The sequence below is a fragment of the Beauveria bassiana genome (genome assembly GCF_000280675.1).
Source record: "Beauveria bassiana ARSEF 2860 unplaced genomic scaffold BBA_S00001, whole genome shotgun sequence".
Classification (NCBI taxonomy): Eukaryota; Fungi; Ascomycota; class Sordariomycetes; order Hypocreales; family Cordycipitaceae; genus Beauveria; species Beauveria bassiana.
Genome location: NW_007930836.1, coordinates 1,676,703 through 1,700,947, shown reverse-complemented (window position 1 = coordinate 1,700,947; position 24,245 = coordinate 1,676,703). Strand labels below are relative to the sequence as shown.

Here is a 24,245-nt window from a genome sequence, read left to right as displayed (position 1 = left end):
AAAAAAACCATCGGTGCAGAAAGATACAGCATTTTGAGTCTATTATTAGACCAGCCAGCTTCCTCTTTGGGAGGTGGACTTGCACTAGGTCTCCCACACCACCACACTATGTCGTTTAAGCGGCCGGGGCCAGCAGCCTTGGAATAAGAAAATGGCAGCGAGTCAATAACTACCTAGTGATGCAGGGGACAGCCAAGTCAAGTTAGCGAGGTCGTGTTGGCACGCCTCGACAACAATGACGAGCTGTAATGATCATTCCGGCGGAGATGGCCGCCCCGGTCGAACGCTCAGTCGACTGACAACTTTTCTAGAAATGGCTTGCCCGGACTCGGACAGATGTAATTGGTCTTGACTGCTCGGACTCTCATTTGCGAAGGATGCGGTTGGGGGCGGGACGAGAAGACGGCGGTTTGCAAAGGTACTGCACTTGCGGAATGCTGTACCAATAAGCCGGCTTCGCACAGCAATTGCTATTATAGGTCCAAGCTGCGAGGACAAAGGGCCCTTGGCATTATAAAGCCAGTTGCATGGCGAGATCCTGCCACGGTGGCGTATTACTTGGTCCTAGTTGCACTTGGGACATGGAGCCTCACAAAAGTGCCCAAGTTGAGGCTCGGCCGAGGTCTGCTCTACAGTGGGAATCGATGAATTGGTCTAGAGCTACTGGTCAGACTATCTGTCGGTGTGCATAAGGTGAATCGTAATGTTATAATATCAAGGCAGTTGCGGACTACCTAGGTAGCATTACAATCTCTTCAATCGTGGCCACCAAAACAGCATGTGCAAATATTGCAAGCACCACCTAACAGAAATGGTAAGGGCCTGGCCTAGCCGACCCGGGATGACAAGTCGGGCAAGTGGAAGTGCGATTGCAATTCAGCATTGCGCTGGCAACTCCGGTGTGATGTTGAAGACTGCTGATCAAGGTTAAATAGCGCTCTATGGTACCTTGACACCTCAATGATGTCGATTTGGGCCGTGCAGACCGTGGCGTTGCAGCGAAGTCGCATTCACGAGTGCGACATGGCTGCGCCGGCGCTGTAAGTGGTGATTTGGAGGGCAGGCTACATAGGGGTTGGTAGTTTGCGGAGTGGCTTGTCGGGAGTCAAAGTTCCTTCGCTGCAGACGTCTTGGCATTTCTGAATGCTCTCAATTGGTAATAATAACCGAGATCTTTGTATGGCGTATCTTTGGCGCCGTGATGCGGAATGTCTTGTTGTCTCCGTCTGTCGTGGTTTATCTATAGTAAATCCTTCCCCAACTTGCCAGCTGCCAGCTGCCAGCTGCCAGCTGCGAGCCGCTCCACGCGCCACATTCACCCACCAATTTACTTGTTTCTCCAAAGCTCTTTAATCCATCACTATTGTTTGCAATTCATTCAATACAAGCCATCCACCGTCAAACACCAAGATTTCCTAGCGGCAAGGCGAAACGAAACCAGACGCAACAAGACGAAAGTGTTTTGCCGAGTACGAGATTGCTCCCACCCAATATCATGTCGCCAGCAAACACCACCAGCCCAGCCAGCCATCATCCACTAATTTATACCCTGAGCTACGCCATGCGCTGGCTACCACAACATCACTGGTTGACTGGTTGATTGGTCAACTGCTTGAACGTATAGCTCAAACTCCCGAATCATTATTCAATAAGTTACAACTCACTGCCTGGCGCCACACAAGACTGGCTGCTTTGCCTGGGCTGCCAGGATGAACGCTGGACATTGCTGTGCCTTTGGCTGACAAGTCCAGAACCGTATCCCAAAAGGTATGCTGGTTCCTACGGTGCGATCAGCTGGCCTCTTCGACATCATTTGCTCCACGAAACTGCCCATGTCAAAACTGTCGCCGACTCAATCGCCGAACACCAGCCTTTGTTCAAGTGCCTAGCTACCGAGTGGATGGAGGAGAAAGACACCCGCCGATTTAGTTTCGAATATACATTGCTCCTGCATTCATTTGTTCCTTCTTTTTCCTCTATTTCCCCCCAAGACTTTGTTTTCTTGTATTCACAATCGGCCTTTTTTTTCGGCACCGCCTTCCCGCCTCCGACCCAGCATTGCGCACCGCTCACCCGCGCGCCCTCCCCACAACAACCAACACCACCACTAGTGCCCCTGGCGTCATTGATCGGCCTATTTCCCTCCCACCACTCCTCATCGCACTCGCCTGTCGCCACCTACGCACCTCACACGGGGCTACTGTCCCTTGTCTAGTCAGATAACCAGAGTCTGGGGGTGGCGTTGCAGCTCGACTAACAAGCTTCCGCCTACCTGGTTCACCTTCCTAGTCGGGCTTCCGCCTTCGCCATTCAGCCCGGCCATATCAACCTTTGCCAAGCAACTCTCCAGCCGGGTGCCAACCATTCTTGCTACGTGTTGCCTCGGTGCTACTCATTTAGACCACCGCGGCAAAACGAGGAGCGACACTTGATCGCAGCTGACAAGTCCGAGGTCTGGCCAGCTTATTCAACCGCAACCCTACGAGTCCGCATCGCCGACCCCTCTGCGTCAGCAGCGATTCTCTATCATGGCGTCACTGATACCGTTCATCTCGGAGATTCTCCCCATGATCATGCCCGCCTCCACTCACGTTACTGCGGCCAAAGATCTTCGGCCGGCCCATCCAACTGTCGAAGGGCCTGTGATAAGGCGTGCTGCAGTCGTCGACCGCTGCGACAAGATGTGCGCCTCTGGTAAGCTCGACACCACCTACTCACACGCACAACTCATCACACCACCGCTGCCCACTCAATCTGCTGCTTGCCCCGGCCTTTTCTTACGCCCGAATGCTACCCCATCTTCGCTACCCCCTGCCCGACCACGAGGTGTAACTATTTTAAGCAGTTCTCACAACCCGGCCCCGGTCTCGCACCCCAGTGCGCCACAACAGTGAGCAGGGTAAGTGTCGCCACGCCTCAGCACGACATTCTCCCAAAGTAGAGTAATGCTACGCCATCAGGCTGGGCTGAGCTGACCCGTCGTTTTTTAGATGCCATCATATATGCCGTCTCCGGTACCGGCGTCTTGCTGGTGAATGAGAGTTTTGAAGAAGAGATACGACGTCATCCTCTAGGTGCCGGAGACTTTGCTTTCGTCCCAGCGTGGACGGAACATCAGATTCACAATGACACAGACGATGACCTCGTCATGGTTGTGATTCAGAGTGGTTCACGCCCTGTCGGCGCCATCTTGTCAGATTGGGGAGGTGACGAAGTAACTGCGGACATAACTAGCGACTAATGCCTGCCAACCTTCATCTTGGGCTGTGGGCTTGCATCATATCACATTTCAATGACTGGCTTTATCTACGGAGTACGAAGTACACGACGCTGAGTTGTCCTTGTATGAGCTGGCTGTTGATTGTGACAGGTCAATCGTCATGTGCTAGGACGCACTTGATAATCTTGTTGTAGTCTGATGGCGTGTCAAAAACCTGCGCGTGATCCAGCTTGGGGAACCACAGCAACCCAACCTCAAGCTCCGTAGTGCCATCTGCCACCGCATCCTTGGTCTCTTGCAGGTATTGGGCCACTGCGGGCGCATTGACGATGATGTCTTTGGCCGCCAGGCTAACGGCGACTTTCCGGCGGCCTCCACCCGGTAGGCGCAACAAGTCCTCCTTCCAGACAATGTTGTCCCGCCAGAAGAAGTGTCTCCCGAGCACCGTGGCGACGCCAACGTCTGTGCTGGCAAAGTACCACAGCTGCCACTCGGCCGCGGTCCGCGGCGGCCGCCGCGTAAAGTTGTAGGCCACGTGCGGCAGCTGCAGCAGCACGGTGACGGGGTCGACGAGCGTGGCGGCTCTGGCGCGCCGGCGGAGCCCCGCGTCGTCAGCCGTCAGGACGTGCGTCGTTGGTACGGAGCCGTACGAGTGCGACACGATACCAAAGTCGTCCCAACCGTGCGCGTCGATGATGGCGGTAAAGGCAGCGAGAAAGGCGCGTTTGTCGAGCGGCGGGGCCGTGAGGCGGAAGGACACGGGCAGCATCTCGACGGCAATGATGCCGAGACTATTCGCGTCCTTCTTGGAGCAGGCCTTGGCGGCGCGAACAAGGTCAAAGAGGAAGCGCAGATAGGTGAGCAGGCCGACGCCGATGCCATGGAAAAACACCAACGGCAGCTGTTCCGCCGTCTTGGCGCCAGCGCTTTTGGGCGGTCTATCCGCCGATGACGGCGACGGCCCGTAGTACCAGTATCCTAGAGCCGGCGCGGGTGACTTGCGCCGACTCAGGAGCTCTTGCGGCCGCGGCGGAAACGTCTTGAGCACCTCGGCGGCGCTGCCGCGCCCGTAGAAGCGGAACCCGTGCCCCCATAGCAGCGCGCACGTCACCGCGTCAATGAGCGCCATGACGCCGTACCACGCAAGCCCGCGGTACGTCGTCTTGACCGGGTCCAGCGTCAGCCGCAGGCTCATAGCCTTGCCGCGGCCCGGCGCGAAGCGGTGTCCGAGGCGGTCCCCGAGCTCAGCCACGTAGCCGTCGAGCTCGACCACCTTCGCCTCTGCCAGCTCCTCCTTCTCCTCCCCCTCCTCCTCGGCCTCAAAAAACGCCCAGAGCAGAAACTCGCGCACGTTGTCGCGGTGAATGTCGGCAAGCGGCGCATTGAGGAACCACCCGCGGAGGTACAGCGCCGGGTCGCGGGCGTGCGCGAGGCAGCGACGAAAGAGCGCCTGCCGCTGCGGCGCGGTGAGACGGGCCGAGGGTGGAGCGGCGGGCCGGGTGGCGCGGAGAAGGTGTGGCCGGTACAGGAAGACGTAGAAGACGGCTTCGACAAGGAGGAGAAGGAGGAGGATGGGGACGGCGACGGTATGCTGGGAGAGGGGGTCGTAGACGGAGTGGGTGAGCAGGGCAAAGAGGGCGACGAGGTAGAGGAGAGGCGTGAAGCGGAAGATGAGAATGAAGAATTGGATGAGGGCCCATTCGGGCGGCGAGTTGCCAATCATGGCATGTGATGTGTGGTGTCAGGCAGTTGCGTTGGTTTGCAGGAGGTGTGGCTGCCGGCGCAGAACATTGATCTGCGGTTTCAATGTCGACGATTCATTTGCATGGTGTTGGAATGCCGAGAAGATGCGACCATGGAGAAATTGACGGTTGAAAGATGTCGCTGGCAATGGTGTGGTGAAGTTGAAACACAGTGAGACAAGTTGTTGCCAGGAGTTAGTTGTTGAGTGATCAACAATGGCCCCCACTAGCCAACAGCTTGGCATAACTAGCTCAACGTGGTGTTGTTTTTTTTTTTTTTTTTTTTTCTCTTTTCTTCAAATTTCCGCGACAGCAACTTATCGGGACGGACGCCTTGTAAAGGGACATTTGTCTCCAACGAGCGTAAATATCAAAAATGAGACAGCAACTTTGAGCGAAACGCGGTCCTCATCGGCTTTCTCGTCATCTTTTTCATTTTCAGCTCCCATCTCGACAATGCCATACTTGGGTAGCCTAACCTCGGTCCTACCCTGGATCAGTGGGAGCTGCTGTACCCGGAATCCGGTACCGTCGCGCCAACTGGCAAAAGACTAGGCATTAATCTCAGTAGCATTAACCAGGATTCCAACCAAGGCTTATTTATATAGGTTGCTGTACCGTTACAGCTGCCAGGTGTACGTTGCGCTATAGGTACCTATTCAAATATTCGTGATACTGCTAAAGTGCAAGGCACTTGTTGCGCTCGCTATACTGTGCCAGCGACACAAGTAAAGGTCCACAGCTGGGTAAAAGTCCAGCTACCTTGGCCATTGTAATGATGACGGATCATGTAGACGGTGGACCCACTTTACCGCTAAGGGTTCAACGATAGCACGATCGATCCCTTGGGCGTCTATGAGTTGCGCTGTCTCTCTTCTCAACTTGGCCCTTATTAGTTATGTTTCGGTATTGAACATGATTATTGAACATAATTTTTTGTGCTTCTATTAATAGTATTAAAGATGAAACTACAGCGAAGCTTGCTTTCATCTTGACACACTGTTTCATTCACATGCCATTGTTGGGTAGACGATTGTTGGCAAAACAATACCGCCTATTGTCCGTTTTTACCCGCTTCCGGGGAACCTGCCAAAAGCTTGCCTGCCCGCCACCATTTGTATGACGTTTATAAAAGACGTCTGAAAGACGTCATTTCAACATCGCTAACTACCTACTTTTAACTAGCTTTGCTCGCAACTTAATCTTCACACCTTGTTCAATTGCCACCCTGCATTTTCCTCATCTTCCCAGCGCAGACTGCCTCCCCCCCGTCTCTGCGCCTGCCCATATTCAAATCCGGATTGAAGAAGCCTCCGCCTTAAACCATGGCGGACAAGTACATCCTGCGCATCACCGCTGGTAGCGACTACGACGCCTCGCAGCATGTCCCCGTCCCCGTGAACGAGCCCGCGACAGTGCATATTCGCGGCGCCCACGCCTCTGTCGAGCTCAACGTGCGCATCCGCGACTACGCCGGCCTGCCCCTGAACTCGCCTTCAACGTCGGCCTATTTCGACACGGAGCCGCACGCAACCAACAAGGACCAGTACAGCATCGCCTTTCGCTTCACCCCGCTCGCGCCCACCACCACCACCACCACCACCACATCTTCACCAGAGAAGAAGAAGAAGGACAACAACAACAAGGGCATCAGTGGTAGCGATCTCTACTTTGGCAACGACTTTGACCGGCCGATCCGCGACAGGCTGCCGCCCGGTTTCAACACGGCGCTGCGCATCGTCAAGTGGTGGATCGACCCGGGCCTCGACGGCGATGCGTACGCCGACAAGCCGCATCTGTACGGGCCGGCGCTCAGCTCTTTCAATGTGTTGGAGCTCGGCGCGGGCCAGCACGACGAGGCTAGGGGCGGACTGTGGTTTGAGGAGCGCGGCGAGGAGGCGACGACGCGCAAGGAGTTGGGCTTGCCGGACAAGGGCAAGGCGCGCATGAAGTGGGCGCTGACAGACGCCAACAAGGGCAAATTTGTGTTTGAGTATGGAAAGACGTACGGGTTCGATTTTTTTAATCCGTATTTGGACTTTGCCAACCTGGCGCTGCGGCTGCCGGGATTTCAGCTGAGCATTGCCAACTACTGGGACGGTCAAGCATTACGGTGAGTGCGATTGTTTGGTCTTCTTTCTCGTTGCAACTTTTTTTTTCTCCTTGGCCGCATGTGCCTTGATCTTTTTCAACTTCCCGTAAAAAGAGAGTATGACTTCTCAAATCCTTTTACGGTGCTTTGTTCGATTTTTTTTTCACCCCCCCGCCCTTGCAGAGTTTAACCTTTTTTCTTTTTCCGTTTGCAGGTTATCCGGCAGGCGCTCACACCACCTTAGATACGTGCTGCGGAACAAAACGACCGGCGACGTCTACCTCGTAATCGTCTTTAGCCTATTTCTACGAGAGGATATCAACGAGGACGGCACGCTCAAGGAAGGCGCGCAGCAACACACCGCGGGCGGTGACGCGACGGACAAGACGCGGGACGACAACGAGCATGATCACGATCAGGAGGTGGCCTTGAAGCAGGCGCGCGAGACATTGGGCGTGCCGCACCACGAGACTAGTGCAGATGATGTCGACTGATAGATGTACATGCGGAATAGATATAGAAACAAATAGAACCAATAGAATACAATAGAATACATCACCTGTGCAAAATACCTATGCAAAATTAACTAAACCCGCAATCCTCGCCACTGGTCATGATGCAGGAACCGCCCCAGGGTAGTACATACGTATTGCTGACGGGCCCTCATAATTCGGTTTCATTAGACAAGGACAGAACATGGACATGGCCCAAGTCTTGTGAACAATGTATTTTGCGAACGCTATACAATTTTGCGAGCACCTTGATCATGACCGTTTCTATACTGCTGGTGTTACCCCCCCCCCCCCCCCCCCCCCCCCCCCCCCTCCCCCCCCTTTTTTTTGTCCCCCCCCCCCCCCCCCCCCCCTTTTTTTTTCACCTTTTCTCAAAGTAAATTGAGCTATTGTACTCCCGAAATATACTACCGTCCAGCTGCGGCAATTTTGACGCCCATCTGCCTCGCATGCTGAGCCATGAATGAGGGCGTCAGCAATAGTCAGAGCGGCCATGGCCTCTGCAATAGAGAACCGCGGCGAGGAGCAAACATTGGGGGTTGTGATGGGCCCTTGGGCGGCCAGGATGCCCCCTCACCCGAAGCCTCGTAGCGAGCAAATTTCAAAAAGGCCCGTGAATTCATATTCTCAAAGACAACAGGACCAGTTTACTCTGCTTACGACGACTAATTTTCCCAACATTGAACACGCTCTTAATCCAGCCAGTCTGAAAGGAACTTGCTGGACCGCCCGCGGTGTACCTGACTACCTATATTAGCAACGACGGCTGCATCAGAATAGCTTATAGGGAAGATATGGGTTCTGTGACGAATAAACAAAATGCATGACCAGTAGACTATGAAAATCAAGGTGGATATTCATAATTATGTAAGTGGTTGTGTTTTTATGCAACTTCTAGAGTAATGGATATCATGTGCTGCATGACCGTGGTAGAAATGGTAACTATTACCTACCTAGGTACCTACACAGCCATTGGCGGCTCTCTTCAGCGCTCCTTGTCCTCGCTTGCAACAGCCAGCGCGCGACCGTTGCAAGCTCAGACACACCACATGGCTAAATCCAAGACTGTCTTACTGACATTATGATGAGAACCAATACAAAAAATAACGTTGAATTTTTATCGACTCGCATAGAAGAACTCTTGTTTTCGCCCACTGCAGCAACAACTGGATCTGGCAACGCTTCCCACCGTGAGTAGCTATTCTCCTCGGAACTGGTCGGTACCTAATTCACCATTACCCTTTGGAGAGTTCTGTGTACTGCAAATGATTTTTTTCCGTGTTTTTTTCTTCTTCTTATAGCTTTGGGCTAGCACAGCAACAGCCCGTTGATCGGATGTTCAGATGTAGTTCGACAAATTGTAAAGGATCTGCTCCGGGTGGCGGGCGCATGGGCGGGCCGGAGCTGGACCGGAGCAGCTCACGCACCCTACCTAATCCTTTGTCCAGCAATGAGCAGCGCGGTCCGGAGACGACACTATACCTAGGTAGGTACTGAGTAGTGGTGTACTGTATTTCTAGATAACGTCAATGGACTGAAAAGACAGTATTATTGGCACACAAAAGCCGAGTTTAAATGGCAGTCAAGTTGCTTCCGCAGGCGGCCCGGCCCTATCATTTGCAACTTTGATTCTGGCTCAAACAACCGCCGATTTGGTGGATATTCTATTAATAAATAGTACAACATAATTCTTGGTGAGGTGTGGGCTTGACGGCACCTCCCCATTGCCTATCCCCCACGCCAGCCATGGCCCAGAACGGGGGCTCATTTTGTCATGTGCTCAAGCTTTGTTTTTTTTTTTTCTCACTTTCCCCCAAGCCACGATCGGCAGGCCATCCATGGAATCATGGGCCGCCGCCTGAGCCGCCAGGAAATAGGAAACCAATCGTCATCAGGCAGTGCGTCAATGCCGTCCAGTGCTGATAAAGGGCTGAGTGAGACAAGCAGCGGCAGATATGCAATGCTGATTACGAATAAATGTACAAAGCATGGTGTTGAGACAAGGGCTTCGGGTTCAAATGGAGCGGGAGAGACATTCCAAGTCCTTCGTTGAGCCGGGGGTCGAAAAGAAGGAGGATGAAAGACGGGATAAATACACGGTACTTTGGAAATGGGCGGGCGGGCAGGCACAAGAGGGAGTGAATTGTGTGCCGTGGGCATTTGCTGGGCCCACCCACAAGCTGGTAAGGGGGGGGCCAAGCCTGACGAGTTAATATTCGTAAGCCGGCTGCAGCTCCGGAGACACTTGGTCGTTATTCCCGACAAGCTTTCGTCAACCTCGGGGGTTAGGTGGGTCCTGTTGGCCATGTCCGGCCTCTGCTTGGCCCCCCGGCAACCCTCCATGCCCTCCTAGTGCCTTGATTGTGCCCTATCAAGAGCTACAACGTGCCCCGAGCCAAATGCTAAGAAGAACGGCTTTAATCATCTGCGGCGGGAATAAACATAGTCATGGACTTGGACTTCCTCCGGCCCGGCCGCGCCAAAAAGGGCTTTAACCCCACCCCTCGCCCGCCCACTCCAGGACCCCCATTGCTATTTTTCACTTGTTTATGCCCTAGTCTGCGTGCCTCGCGTATTCCTTTCACTTCATGTCCTTGACCATTGGCAAGAATATCGAGCCCATCCTTGTGTGTTGTCGGTTTGAGCGGGCTACTCGGCTGTGACACTCCTGCTGCCAAGTCCAGCTCGATAGCTCAGGATGGAGCAAGGACACGCTACGCCACTGGCTGGTGAAATGGAACAGCACAGTATTGACGCCCGTGCCAATCAAAACACCGAACCCCCGGAGAAACAAATACGGCGAGACCCGTCACTCTCTGGGACCAACTCGTCGTCCCCCATCCTCCAATTGTACCTCGACTTTGACACGCCGCTGCCTACACCGCCCCAGCCAGACGACACTCCTGGAGCCAGCGCGCCGCCGCCATGTCCAGACTTGCGCGCCTACACATCGCCGCTGGAATGGAGCCCGGCGCGGAAGAGCGTCTTGCTCATGCTGTCCTGCCTTGCCACCTTTCTCACGGCCTACACGGCCGGCGCCTATTCGCCCCCCGCCGGCCTCATGGCCGAGGATTACGACACCTCTCGCACCGCCATCATGGCTGGCATCACCACCTTTTGCCTGGGCTTCGGCTTCGCGCCAATGGCACTGGCGCCGCTGTCCGAGGCATGGGGCCGCTACCCCATCTTCGTTGCCGCCGGAAGCGTCTATCTCGTCTTCCAGGCTCTGTGCTCCGTGATGCCGCACGTGGCCGGCATGCTGGTCTGCCGCTTCTTTGTCGGCGCCGGGGCGTCGGTGTTTAGCGCCGTCGTGGGTGGCGTCATTGCGGACCTCTGGGGCAAGGAGGACAGAAACACTCCCATGGCGCTCTTTAGTGGCTCCGTGCTCCTCGGCACGGGAGCTGGTCCCCTCGTGTCTGCCGCTCTCATCAACATCATCAAAGATCGGACAAGAGCGTGGCAATGGACGTTTTGGCACCAGGTCATCATGGACGCGGTCCTCCTGGGCTTTCTCGTCATCTTTTTCAAAGAGAGTCGGGCGTCTGTCTTGCTCACTCGAAAGGCCAAGATTCTGAATGACTGGTATGGCAAGCTTGAGCAGTCTGGCATACACGGTGTGTGGATATCACGGGGCAACGTCAATGTAGCATCTTCATGCGAAGTATCGCTGTCTCAATGCCCTGGGTCCGAGTCTGACGAAATAGACTGCCAAGAAAACACTCAAACACACTCTCCCGAGCTTTGTCGCATTCGCTGGGTCGTCAAGGCAGATGAGCTGCGCCCTTCCCTCAAAAATTTAATCATCACCTCAATTCGGAGACCATTTGCTCTCCTTTTCACTGAACCTGTTGTTTTTTGCTTTTCACTCTGGGCGGCATTTTCTTGGGGTGTCTTGTATCTTTCCTTTTCCGTCGTGCCGTTCCTGTACAACGGCAATCTGGACATGTCCAGCCGTGTGTACATATCCATGATGGCTGCGACCGCCGTGGCCACGGTGACAGGCGTCTTCCAAGAACAGATTCTCAAGTATCCGTCATGGAAGAGCCTCGAGGCTGGCGGCCGTCCCACAAACTCCAGATTCTGGCAGCTCATGCGACGCAAGTTTCCTGCCGAGGCCCCGGAATCGAGACTGTATTTCGCATGCATCACGTCCATGTTTCTTCCTGCTGGCTTATTCGTCGGGTTTCTCTGTCCAGACAACTGGAAGGACTATGCACAAGCCATCGGCCTCGGCTTTGCATTGTGGGGTATTTACTCCGTCTACCTCGCCACCTTCAACTACCTCGCAGACACCTATCATGCTTACGCATCTTCTGCCCTGGCGTCCCAAAGTCTTTGTCGCAATCTGCTTGGCGGAGCTTTCCCACTCATTGCCGCGCCTCTTTTCCGTAATTTGGGCACACGAGCGGCTGGTGGCTTGCTTGGCGGCATCGGCACAGGACTGACTGTGATTCCGTGGGTACTCGTCTTTTTCGGACAGCGAATCCGTTCTCGTAGTAAAATCGCCATCGTAAGTATAGCAACCTCGCCATCCTATAAAGGCACGCTAACAAATTTTTAGTCTTTACAGAAATCGTAACGCGATTGGCGAACCACATGAAAGGTCATGACAGCTTGGCATATGCCATCCCACTTTTGATGTATATCTCGAATTTCACTGCATAGCATCGTGTTCATCGTATTCGAGTCTGAAAGAAATCAGCTCAATAAGGCTTTAATCTTTGTTTTCGAGAAAGTAACGTGATTCTCTATGCTTTTAGTATTCAATTCCATTTGGCTTCCGTACATGTGATTTTTGTATATACAACCACCTTCCAGATATATCGCCTTACTTGCCCTTGGACTTCTCAGCTTGAGCCTTTTCGTAGATCCAGTCGTTAAGACCGGCTTTGTTGCGGGCAATTTCGACGGCGTAGAATTGCATACGAGGGACTGCAAGTCACAATTAGCGATGCGTTCAATCGGACTTCTCACGCCTTTTTCTTCGAAAGATATTCGTATGTCGTCCCCTCCTTACCAAAAAGAGTCGTTTCCTGCTCGTACTCGACCTTAGGGCTGTTGCGCAGCATGGTACCAAAGTTGTAATCATCGACCTTTTTCTCGTACGTCATAAGGAACTTCCGCCAGCGCTCTTTACCCGTCTTGCTCTTCATCTCATCCTCGTTGATGACAGCTGCGGGGTCGAATTCGGGGAAGTCGGCCTTGAGGTGCTCGTAAATGTCGTCGTCCATCTTGGTCAGGCGCAGCGTTGACCCGCGCACGCGCTCCAGGATGGCCCAGTATGTTTGCAGGTGCTGTACGGCCTTGACGGCGAACTGTTTCTCCATCTATAGCCGGAGATTAGATTTGAACTTTCCAAGCAAGCAGCAATCGCCGTTGCGCGCTGTTGTGACATCATGCCCCTCTTTAGATTTTTGTATCGAGCAACATACATCTTCAATGTTGCCAGCATCTTCGGCATTGAAGCCCGCGGGGATGCGACCTCCGCCCACGGACATGCTTTCCATAGGATCCATTATTGTCGGGTATCTTGTAATGCTGCAAGTGAGAAGCTTTGTTGATCTGGAAGCAAAAACCTGAAGAGTCGCAAAATCTTGACGTGGGGCTCGAACCAAGTCGCAAGTGGGATGGAGGGGCAGATGCCATCTCCACAGTGTGAAACTGTACTATACTGTACGCTAGACTCTGGCCTCAGTGACTCTTCTACTAAGTTACGCCTATCGTCCACAATGTACTTGCTCCAGGACGCATATGTGTTACGTGGTGCGAAAGATAGATCCCATTCTACATAACATGTGGATATGTCACGGTATGGGACGCGCGGGAGAAACCAGCTGTCTACACCGATAAGGCCGCCCTGATCACGGTGTAGCTCTGTACATATCGTAGGGCTTGTCAATTCATCGATAACTGCGGGAGCTACCTCTAATAGGAGGACCACGTCTCCTACAGTATCACGACTGACCGTGACATCAATTGAGCCGTCCTCGGCTGTGCTGACTGTTACTCTTAGGCGTCCATTCCTATCTGTGGCGCTTGTGTATGACTCCGAATAACGATGCGGAGGATTATCGGCGGTGGTCGTGAAGCCGCATACGGACTGAAATTCTTTTCGCTGGGGGGACTCCAGTGTCACAGTAACAAGTAATTTATTTAAACCCGCGTCGTCACCATGTGTTTGGATTAGTGCAGAACCGTCATAGGTCAATTTTGCAAGAGATGCTCAGGTTGAGGAGGAGGATCGGGGGGTAACACAACTAAAGTGATTTGAGGCCAGGCTCACTCCTGGTGAGGCTTCTTCTAAGCCTTTTAGTCAGCCCGACAGGCCAACAGGCCAATACAGGGGTGCCCCCCGCTGAGGTAGGCAGAGGCTGAGATGCAGAAGCTGTGGAAACTACACGATCAAACGCAATCGCCCGCTCCTTGCTATGCGGGCGCGTCTCAGCCACTAAAGATTTCCATCGCAAATAGACTGGCTGCCCGGAGTGTATCGCTGGGGAAAATAAGACATGCAGAAGACGTTTTGAACCATGGCACGCAAATACATGCAGTTCGCGTGGCGTCCTCGGTCGCAAACGCGCCTAGTGGCCCCAGCGCCACGGGCGCCAGAACAATAGCAAGCAACCCCCATTGAGCAAACATCCTTTGAGCGTTCATGCGCACCAAAACGCAGTCACTTCCTCTCACGGGATGGAGGCGCACGGGCCGAAGCGATGGGCCATCCGAAGCACCCGTGGTAGAAATGAAATGAGGCTGGTCGTCGGGATGGCCCGTCCTCCTGGAGCCCAGCTTCAGAGCTTCTTTTCGGCGTATCAACACTACACGACGACTCAGCAGCGATGCTAGACAGTATCGTCGAAAATGAATGAGAGAAAGTCTGAGATAGAGTCGATCGAGCAGACACAATGCGTCACGGAGCTTTTAGAAAAAAAGCCAAAATGGAGGCACCTCTTCGCTTTCACCACGACACATCACCTCTATTATCTCAGCGGCGCAGGCCTCTCGTCTGCTGCTGCGGCTGCTCTCCGCACAGCTCTTGCTATCATTCTAGGAAGAGTTTTCGATATCATCGCCGCGTTTGGAAATGGCGAAATCACAGCATCAGAAGCTTTGGCTAGCGTTTCAGGGTATTCCATCATACTCGTCGCCATGGGTACCCTTCAATGGGTTACCAACTCGACATTCCTAGCTCTTTGGCTCATGTTCGGCGAGCTGCAGGCGAAGAAAATACGAAGAGGCCTCTTTGAGGGACTGATGGTAATGGAACGTGCCTGGATAGACTCCCTGCCGAATGGCACCACAGGCTTGGTCGCCTCTATCCAACGGTAAGCTGGCCCCAAGTTTCGGTGCAAGATGATGTGCTGACTATCATGGCAGAAAAACACACGAGCTTCAGATGGCGACTTCGCAAGTGTTTGGATACCTAACTACAGACTTGTTCACGGCACTCACTTCGTTGGGTGTTGCCTTGTATACGTCGTGGAAGCTGACGTTGGTACTCATCGCGACACTGCCACCGTCTCTCGTGGTGCTGGCACTCACAAGTCCGAAAATTCAACCAGCAATCACGAAACAAGCAACACACCTAGACTCAGCTTCGAAAATGCTCGCAGGGTCCCTCAGCGGCATCGACCTTGTCAAAATCTGTAATGGCTACAGATTTGAAGTTCGAAACTACTTGAAACACATCGGTCACGCTGCCAAGCAATATCGCGTTCAAGCCCGCTACAATTCTATACAAATTGGATACATCAGCTTTTGGGCTGTCGCCATGTTTGTCGTTGGATTTTGGTATGGACTGGTTCTCGTCCAACAGGGAGAGCGCCCAGGGAACATCGTGACAACATTCTACTCTGTCCTCACCGCACTGCAAGGCATTGAGTCATTGCTACCGAATTGGCTTGTGTTTGAAAGAGGGATGAGTGCCGGCCAAGTATTGCAGGCACTGAAAGTGGAAGTGACGGGTGCCACTGAAGACGACTCAAGTACAATCCAGCCTGGCTACTTTGTTGGCGCAATTGACTTGAAAGAGGTGCGGCTCGCACCGCTTGATCAAAATTGGCACCAAATTGCTAACAATTGCCCCAGGTCAGTTTCTCATATCCAACAACGCCATCGGTCAAGTGCCTCGATAAATGCACCCTTTCCATCCCTGCGGGAGAAATGACCTTTCTCGTCGGACGCAGCGGATCTGGAAAAAGCACCATTGCCAGTCTTGTCTCCAGAACCTACGACGTTTCCGGCGACTGTATATACATTGACGGGTTGCCCATCAAGAAGCTTCAGAAGAACTGGTTACAACAACAAGTTGTGGTTCTGGAGCAAACAGCCGTCATCTTTAACGATACCTTGTTTCGCAACATTGTATTCGGATATTCCGATCCGGCCTCGATTACCGGTAAACAAGTGGTAGAAGCGTGCCAAAAATTTGGTCTCGGTTCTACGATTGCGAATCTAACTGGTGGTGTGCATGCAATTATCGGTGGCAAAGGCTGCCCTCTGAGCGGCGGTCAGCGACAACGGATTGCTCTTACGCGGGCATATCTCAAAGACCCGCCGGTCCTGATTCTCGATGAGCCCACATCGGCGCTGGATCCGCACAGCAGAGATCAGATCCTGAATGAGATAAGAGAATGGAGACGAGGGAAGACGACTGTCATCATCTCTCATGACCTCGACACAATTCGCCATGACGACTTTGTGTACGTGCTGGATCAGGGAGCAGTGGCGAAGAGCGGTTTCAAACGAGAGATGGTGAGCGCCGGCGTGGACGTCTTCCTCGCGGAGGCACTGAACAATTCTGTCAACACCACCACCTCACACATCGAAGTCAACGTTAATAAGCCTCGAGTACAAAAATGGGCCGATTCTTCCAGTCAAGAGTCAGCATCGCCCGTCCAGGCGTGGCTTTCAAGTAAAACGAATTCCGCCACGTACAGCCCTCGCGTTTCTCTTCTTTCTCCTAGATTCTCTGTTTTATCAAACCTGACACGACCAGTAGTAACGAATACCATGCCCGCCCCGACGGCGGCTTTATGCAGCGGTACTCTCTCTACAAATCTGACAGGCTCGCGGGAACCTTTAGACATTTCTCGGCTTTCAATTCTGCTCAATAATCAGTTTCGATCTGCTTCCTGCCAGGCCGCTCTAGACATAAATCCCAGAGACGTGCAGTCACCGCGCTTGAAACCTGGATTTGACTTGGAATCTGTGTCCAACCACAGTGAGCCGTCGGAATTTCCCGACCAAAAGAAGAGGCGCCGTCTTGTCGAGTTCGGTCTCTGGTCCAGAAAGCAAACGAGAGAGGATGACGTCTCCTTCCTTGGCATTCTTCAAACCGTAATTCCGGCGCTCGACACGCTGAATACAGTGTGGCTTGTCCTTGGCATCGTCATGACTGTGATTGGGGCTTTGACCACGCCGGCCTTTTCGGTGTGCCTGGCACGGCTTCTCGCTGTCATGTGGTCTCCCGGAGACAAGGTGGCAGCAGGGAAATCATGGGCCTTGTCTCTCATCGCTATTTCCGTCGTCGACGGGGTCTGCGTCGGATCGGGACGCTACCTGCTCGAGGCGTCTGCGCAGGCGTGGGTGGATTCAATTCGGCGCTCTGCCCTCGCGAGCATCCTGCACCAGCCCAAATCTTGGTTCAACGACGAAAAGAACTCGCAGACGCGTATCATGGAGACTTTCAACCTGCACGCCGAGGAAATGCGCAATCTCGTCGGTCGCTTCGTGCCCGTCATCGTCTCCGTCGCCACCATGGTCCTCGCGTCCGTCGTCTGGGCGCTCGTGCTCTCCTGGCGCATGAGCCTCGTGGCGCTCTCACCGTTGCCGCTCGTCGTCGTGGCCCTGCATACATACACGGCCCAGAGCCGTGCGTGGGAGACGCGCTGCTCCAACGCCGCGGAGCAGACGGGGCGGATTCTCGGGGAGGCACTCACACACGGCCGCACCCTCGTCCACTACGGCCTCGAGACACACTTTGCCGGCAAGTATACCTACGAGACGACGCAGTGCCTCAGCCTCGGCTTCAAGAGGGCTCTCTATACCTGCCCCCTCTTTGGCTTCTACCAAGCCTTCAGCTATGGCATGACGTCGCTCCTGTTCTACTACGGGATGCGGCTGATGACGCACGATGCCGCGTCCATGGACAGCGTGCTGCAGGTCCTCAACCTGCTTCTCTTTAGCATCGGCACAGCCGCCGAGCTGCTCAGTGCCATGCCGCAAATCACGCTGACCCTGGCCTCGGCGGCGCGGGTCCTCGACTATGCGGCGCTGACACCCCACGGTGAGCTGCCGGCCGAGACGGCCGACGCCTCTCACGGCCGCGCCAACATCTTGCCCATCCGCGTGCGCGAGCTCGCCTTTGCCTATCCCGGCAATGCTCGTCCCACGCTTATCAGCACCACCCTCGACATCTTGCCCGGCCAGTGCACCGTGCTCGTCGGCGCCTCTGGTTGCGGCAAGTCGACGCTCCTCTCGCTCCTCCTCGGCCTGCAGCAACCCCCCCTCTCCTGCTCCCCTTCTCCTTCCCTTCTGTACGCCGACACGCCGTGCTACGCCATCGACCCGCGGCATCTCCGTGCCACTATAGGCTACGTCCCGCAGACGCCCTATCTCTTCCCCGCCTCCATCGCCGACAACATCGCCTACGGTCTGGACCCCGCGTCGCCGCTACGCCACCGCTCCAACATTCGCGCCGCCGCCCGCGACGCCGGCATCGACGACTTTATAATTTCCCTACCCGAGAGTTACGACACACGTGTCGGCGAGGGTGGCACAACCACCCTCTCCGGTGGTCAGGCCCAGCGCATCACCGTCGCCCGCGCGCTGGCGCGCCACCCCTCGCTGCTCGTTATGGACGAGCCCACTAGCGCACTCGACACCGAGAGCGCCGCTGCGATTCGCGCCTGCATCGTGGAGCTCGTCGTGCGCTGGCGCGCTGAGCGTAGACCAGCCGGCGTGATCGTGGCGACGCACAATGTGGAGATGATGCGCGTGGCCGATACCATCATCGTCATGGACGGCGGGCGTACTGTCGAGCAAGGCCCATTTGAGGACTTGTGGTTCAACGGCGACGCATTTCGGCGTCTGGTATGTCAGGATCAGGATGACTCTTAAAATACATGAATTTGGTGGATTTTTGTTTGCTTTGCTGTTGGCGTTGTACTCGATGACATATCGCTTCTTACTTGTTTCCTGTGGCATTTGTACACGGCGCCGTAACACAGCACATGTTGCTCTTCTCTTCTTTCGAGAGAAATTATTGACCCATGCACGGGTGTTGCATTGCCAATACTTTTGTCCTTGATGTAGCTTCTTCTTCTTCTTTTCACTTATTAGCTTCAAGGTGTTGCACTTCGTAACAATCTTTACGAATGATCATAGTGCTACGTTTATGCTAGTCTATTTTGTATTAATCTCGCTTACTTTACGAAAGATTAACTCCCGTTGTTATGTGCATTTTTTATATAATCGAGTAGTAGGAATCTATATGTAATTGCAAGTTTTCATACGTCGTCATGATGCCAAGCCAGAAAAGGGGAACAGAAACGCAAAAGAACCATGTAGCCAAGAATGAAAAAAGGCCAAACAAGCCCACCTCCCAAGTCGGAAAACAAAAAAAATTGCAGTATGCAAAAAATATGGCATCCAATCCGCCAAGAAGTACAACTCCGGGGGCGGGGGGGGAGATCAAGCCCTCACTAAATACAACAGCCATGCATCAAACCCCCTTTTTTGATGTTCCTCGATGAAACAAAGAAAACTTACTTCCAGTATGCTTGTGCTCGCTTTCTTATCGTCTTTTTCCGTAAAATCGAAAAGACCCGTGGATGAAAAACCAAAAAAGAAAAAAAAGAACAGATGTATTTGCGTCAAGATCAAAGTGTGTTGAAGAACCCCAGCCCCCCCCCCCCCCCCTCCCTCTTAGAAGAACGGCATGCAAATGAGGTCATCTATCGACGCTTGGAGCGAAGAAAAGATTCCCAAGTAAAGCCATTGCGAGCCTTGGGTCGCGTATGTGTGAGCTGCGGCCGGGTGGGCTCAACCCACCGATAGCGGGCTTGAACTCTGTTGGGGCGACGGCGAGCTGTGTCCTCCTCCTTTGCGACAGTCATGTAGCGCAGGAGGTTTTCATCCTGACTCGGGGGCACGCGGTGGTTGACCCAGGTGCCGAGAATGGGGTCCTCCTTGGGCGTGCGGGGGTGAATCTCGAGCACATCGCGTCCCACTGTGCGACCAACCTTGGCGGCCTCAATAAGGCCAAGAAGGTCAACCTCGCCTTCAGTCTTGTCCGGCTCGGTGTCATCCTCGCGTGCGCGCTGGGCGGCGATTTCCAGGGCTTCGCGCTGTTCAGCCGTCATTTCAAGATCCTTGCCCTCACCCTTGAGTTGCTGCAGCAGCTGGCGGCCCCGACGAGACACCATCTCTTCTACCGCATTTAGCGGCTCGGGATGCTTGACTTTTTGTTCCTCGTCTTTCTTCTTCCTGTGCAGGCGTGGCAGGCAACGTCGAATAGGGCCGGTAACGGTGAGGAAAGTCGACCTGACCCATAAGAAAAAACGCAGAACCCATCGATCAGGGACTTGGCGAATCAGTGCACCCAATGGGATGGTAAGTATACCGAAAAGCATACTCCAACCCCATTGGGCACCGGTGAGAGGCTTCGTGTCGAATGCTTCACCACCCTTGAAGATGATGATGAATTGGCCGGCCAAGGTGAGACATTGGACACCAATGAACCAAGGATTGCGCAGCACACCTTGGTACCAAATGTCCAGCTTGTTATCAACTCGACGGCAGTTGTGCTGGTTGAAAAACTGCATCCATACGTATATGTTGAAGACCAGCGTTTGCAGCTTCTCGACTTCAGCCTCGGTGCCAGGATTAAAAAGTTCCCAACCGATGTAGTGTACCAAAAAGACAACGAGTAGCTGGTAGATTGCCTGCCCGAGTATCATTTTCCACATGGTAATGCTGACAATAGGGGCATTGCGTGGTTCGGGCTTGCGCTTCAAGAAGTCGGGAGAAGGGTGGTCGGTGGCCAGACCGAGGGATGCAAAAATATCCATAATCAAGTTGATCCAGAGAAGTTGAACAACCGTGAAGATGGCGTCGCCGACCAGCTTCGAAACAACCGTAATGATGCCAGCAGTAATGTTGATTGTGAACTGGAACTGACAAAACTTCTTCACAGCGTCGTTGACGGTACGGCCCCAACTCAGAGCTTTGACGATGGAGGCAAAGTTGTCGTCGAGGAGAATGATTGAAGCTGCCTCCTTTGCAACCTCTGTGCCCTGCAAGCCCATGGCGAAACCGACATCAGCAGCCTTTAATGCGAGGGCGTCGTTGGTACCATCTCCGGTGACAGCCACCGTTTCCTTCATACCACGCAACCGCGATACTAGTAATAGCTTATCCTCGGGACTAGATCGCGCGAGAACCTGGAGACGGGGGATGACTCTGTCGAGCTGCTCGGGTGACAATCTTCGAAAGGTTGGTCCATTCATAGCAATGCCACCAGGTGTGTAAATGCCACACTCAGTCGCGATGGCTTTGGCTGTCGTGAAGTTGTCACCGGTAATCATGCGAATAAAGACTCCAGCGTCTTGACATTTCTTGACAGAATCAACAACTTCCGGTCGAAGTGGATCTCTAATGCCAAACAGACCAGTAAGGACCAGGCCGGAAGCGAACCATTCCAGATTGACTGTGGCCGGGTCGTCGTCTGGATTATCAAAGACCTCTGATGCTTCGAAATCACGAAAGGCGACAGCAACAGGACGCAGCATCTGTTCAGCATATTCCTGAATAGAGTCACGTATGCTCGTCCTATTCTCTTCGGTCATATGGCAGGTGGTGATGCGAAATTCCGGATCGGCAATCGTATAGGCACAGTATTCGAAGACAACTTCAGCAGCACCTTTGATCAGTAGTCGATATCGTCCGTTCGGCAGCTTAATAAGAACAGCCATCCACTTTTTAGTCGAGTCAAAGGGAAACATGGTAAGCACGGGCGTATTGGCACGCTCTTCACGCAGCGGGCCCATGCCTAGATGGTCATGGGAGAACTGGAGCAGAGCAGTTTCTGTGCTAGATCCTAGATAGCTAGGTTTGGAGCCATCGTTGGTCTCAAAAGCGGTCGAGTTCAGAGCAATGCTATCCTTTAAGAGATCGCGCAGGTCTGTTGAAAGGTGAGAGGTTGCATAGCTAGACGTCTCGCCTCTGACTACAGCTGTGGTGGGCGCGCCGGAGCCAGCAGCCACTTCTGTTGTTTCAGTATCGTCGAAGCTGCAGTCTAGACCAATGCGACCAGCAACTACTGTCATTTTGTTCTGTGTCAGTGTCCCAGTTTTGTCAGAGCAAACGGTCGTAGCGTTGCCCATAATCTCGCAGGACCGAATCAGGCGAACAAGGTTGTTGTCCTTGAGCATGCGCTTGGTGGCGAAAGCGAGAGCCATCGTAACATTAAGGGCGAGACCTTCGGGGACGGTGATGATGACGACAGTAATGGCAAAGGTAAAAATTTCAAAAAACCTTTCGGCTTTCTCGGATGGGCCAATGCCTTTGAGATCATCCAAGTTGACCAAGAACTGGATGAAGAGAATGAGGAAGAAAACGGAGCCGGCGGCGGCACCAAAGAGAATAAGCTGCTTTCCTAGTCGACCAAGCTTGGCTTGGAGTGGTGTCTCTTCCACATCCTCGCGCAGCGAGATAAGGGTTCGTCCATAGGTTGAATTAGCACCCACCGCCGTGGCCAAATATTGGCCTACACCGCGACAGATGGTGGTTCCGCTAAAGAGGAAAGGGTCGGCGCGGTCGGCATGCGTAGGATCATGATCGACTGCAAGCGACTTGTGGACGAGACCGGCTTCACCAGAGACGGAGGCTTCATCTACGTGCAGGCCAGCAGCGCGAACGAGAACACCGTCTGCGGCAAGGATCTCGCCAGCCTCGACGTGCATAATGTCGCCGACCATGACGTCGTAGACGGAGACTTGCTGGATTCTGCCACAGCGTAGCACAGCAACGTCGCGCTGTGACTTGCGCTCATTGAGCTTTTCAAACTTGTGGTTTTTTTGGAAGTCGGTGATGGCGCTGGCAAGGACAATGACGAGAATAGCAACAACGACGGTGACACCGTCTACCCATTCAATGTTGGCATTCTTGGTCTTGGCGTCGACGGACTGGTAGATACCAATGGCAAGGGAGATACAGGCGGAAATGGTGAGCAAAATCAGGAGCTTGTCGTTGAAAGCAATCCACATGAGCCTGAAGAAGGACTTTTGGGGTCGTCGAGGCAATCGGTTCGCGCCGTAAATGCGACGACGGTCGAGGAACTGGTGGTTGGGCTCGTCTCCTATTCGCAGCAGGATGCCAGTACTGGTAGAACGAGGTTGCGGGATCTGTTCAATCTTGGGATCGCGCTGTTCCCTGGCGGCGGCGACGGCTTCTTCGAATGTGATTTTGCCTGGCAGCTTGGTCTCGTCGACGCTAAGTCCGGTCGAGACGTTGGCTCGTAGGCCGCCGGCGAGACCGTAGATGCCACCAAAGACATCGAGAGCAGCAAGACTACGGTATGTCAAGAGCTTATAGAGCTGGCTGGGGGAGAAAGCAAAGGGGCTGTTGTCGGGAGCGGGCTCGTCGTGGTGGATGTCCCTCGAGATCTCTTCAAACGAGGCAGGCGCGGCGGCTGCGTCGGGGTTGGGCGCAACGAGCGGCTCACGTGGCGTGGCCGGGCCCAGGACCGGCGTGATTTCGTCCATGGCGATGACAACGATGACGCCTCAGGTGCTGCATCTGGCGTTTAAAACACAGATGACGCCTTTGAACAAGAGAAAGAAGGGGAAGGGGAAAAAAAGAGAGAGTCGACGGCTGGCGACGGGAAGCAAAGTGGTGAAGCCGCCAAGCAAAGGTTGACAGGCCAAGCAAGACCAGCCAGGCAAGCCAGCCAACGAAATCAGCCGAGCCAGCCAGTTGATAAGTCGTTTGCTCGCTGGGGGCGCAAATTTCCAGTGACTGACCCCCCTGTAAGCTCCGGTAAGCCTCGTTACAGCGCTAACGTCGTCAACCGGGCAGGATCACTCCACTATAAATTGAGCCACTGGAGCAGCTAAGAGAGTCAGGCCAGCCACTCATAGACGAGTCTGTTTTGGTCTCTTGCGGGCCTGATTCTGCCTATATCTACCTACTTGCCATATGTGACCTGCGTCAGGCTCTCCCAGCGAGATGGGGAAATTGATTGACAAACTGCAATTGTCCAGGTAGCCGTGGTCCATGCGCCATGAAACAAGCCTTCCATCGGGCGTATGCTGCTGCCGATTTTAGTGGGCTCGGGGTCGTCGTGACTCTCTTGGAGTCTTGGTGTAGTGTCGCGACTCAGCTGTCACCTGTAATAAGCTCTGGGGCGCTCCTTGGCGGGCCCTGGTTGGTTGGCCGAGCCGGGGGGGTAGAGGTTCCTTGGCCCGTTATCTGTAGATGATGAATTATGGTTGCAATTAAACATTGTAATGTCTTGCTTTATTTTTGTTCTATTTTTGCCAGTCTATTTTCTTGTTTTGCGACTCCTCGCTCCCTTATACCACCACAAAATACTCCGTAAAAGCCAGAGTGCTAAATGGCCGCGAAAATCTCCCACCAAGCGCCCTCTTTCTTTTATTTTTTATTCTACTCGCCAT

At 53.7% G+C, this 24,245-nt stretch overlaps 7 protein-coding genes across 7 annotated transcripts; 4 read left to right on the top strand and 3 right to left on the bottom strand.

Moving 5' to 3' along the window:
- Nucleotides 1-2,528: 2,528 nt before the first annotated feature.
- Nucleotides 2,529-3,241, top strand: BBA_00554 (cupin domain-containing protein; the record flags this gene model as incomplete). The annotated part of the gene is made up of 3 exons (XM_008595651.1): nucleotides 2,529-2,694; nucleotides 2,846-2,899; nucleotides 2,961-3,241. The coding sequence occupies 3 exons, from the start codon at nucleotides 2,529-2,531 to the stop codon at nucleotides 3,239-3,241; spliced, it is 501 nt and encodes a 166-aa protein (XP_008593873.1).
- Nucleotides 3,242-3,371: 130 nt separating this feature from the next.
- BBA_00553 (uncharacterized protein) lies at nucleotides 3,372-4,943 on the bottom strand (the record flags this gene model as incomplete). The annotated part of the gene is made up of 1 exon (XM_008595650.1): nucleotides 3,372-4,943. The coding sequence occupies one exon, from the start codon at nucleotides 4,941-4,943 to the stop codon at nucleotides 3,372-3,374; it is 1,572 nt and encodes a 523-aa protein (XP_008593872.1).
- Nucleotides 4,944-6,287: 1,344 nt separating this feature from the next.
- On the top strand, nucleotides 6,288-7,548 carry BBA_00552 (Bax-like protein; the record flags this gene model as incomplete). The annotated part of the gene is made up of 2 exons (XM_008595649.1): nucleotides 6,288-7,075; nucleotides 7,299-7,548. The coding sequence occupies 2 exons, from the start codon at nucleotides 6,288-6,290 to the stop codon at nucleotides 7,546-7,548; spliced, it is 1,038 nt and encodes a 345-aa protein (XP_008593871.1).
- Nucleotides 7,549-10,264: 2,716 nt separating this feature from the next.
- On the top strand, nucleotides 10,265-12,145 carry BBA_00551 (major facilitator superfamily transporter; the record flags this gene model as incomplete). The annotated part of the gene is made up of 2 exons (XM_008595648.1): nucleotides 10,265-12,076; nucleotides 12,128-12,145. 2 exons carry the CDS (start codon nucleotides 10,265-10,267, stop codon nucleotides 12,143-12,145), a joined length of 1,830 nt encoding a protein of 609 aa, XP_008593870.1.
- Nucleotides 12,146-12,394: 249 nt separating this feature from the next.
- Nucleotides 12,395-13,082, bottom strand: BBA_00550 (DUF757 domain-containing protein; the record flags this gene model as incomplete). The annotated part of the gene is made up of 3 exons (XM_008595647.1): nucleotides 12,395-12,498; nucleotides 12,584-12,893; nucleotides 12,999-13,082. The coding sequence occupies 3 exons, from the start codon at nucleotides 13,080-13,082 to the stop codon at nucleotides 12,395-12,397; spliced, it is 498 nt and encodes a 165-aa protein (XP_008593869.1).
- A 1,345-nt stretch (nucleotides 13,083-14,427) lies between these two features.
- BBA_00549 (multidrug resistance protein) lies at nucleotides 14,428-18,687 on the top strand (the record flags this gene model as incomplete). The annotated part of the gene is made up of 3 exons (XM_008595646.1): nucleotides 14,428-14,891; nucleotides 14,944-15,598; nucleotides 15,655-18,687. The coding sequence occupies 3 exons, from the start codon at nucleotides 14,428-14,430 to the stop codon at nucleotides 18,685-18,687; spliced, it is 4,152 nt and encodes a 1,383-aa protein (XP_008593868.1).
- Nucleotides 18,688-19,523: 836 nt separating this feature from the next.
- Nucleotides 19,524-23,333, bottom strand: BBA_00548 (calcium-translocating P-type ATPase; the record flags this gene model as incomplete). Its single annotated transcript, XM_008595645.1, has 1 exon — nucleotides 19,524-23,333. The coding sequence occupies one exon, from the start codon at nucleotides 23,331-23,333 to the stop codon at nucleotides 19,524-19,526; it is 3,810 nt and encodes a 1,269-aa protein (XP_008593867.1).
- Nucleotides 23,334-24,245: the final 912 nt, after the last annotated feature.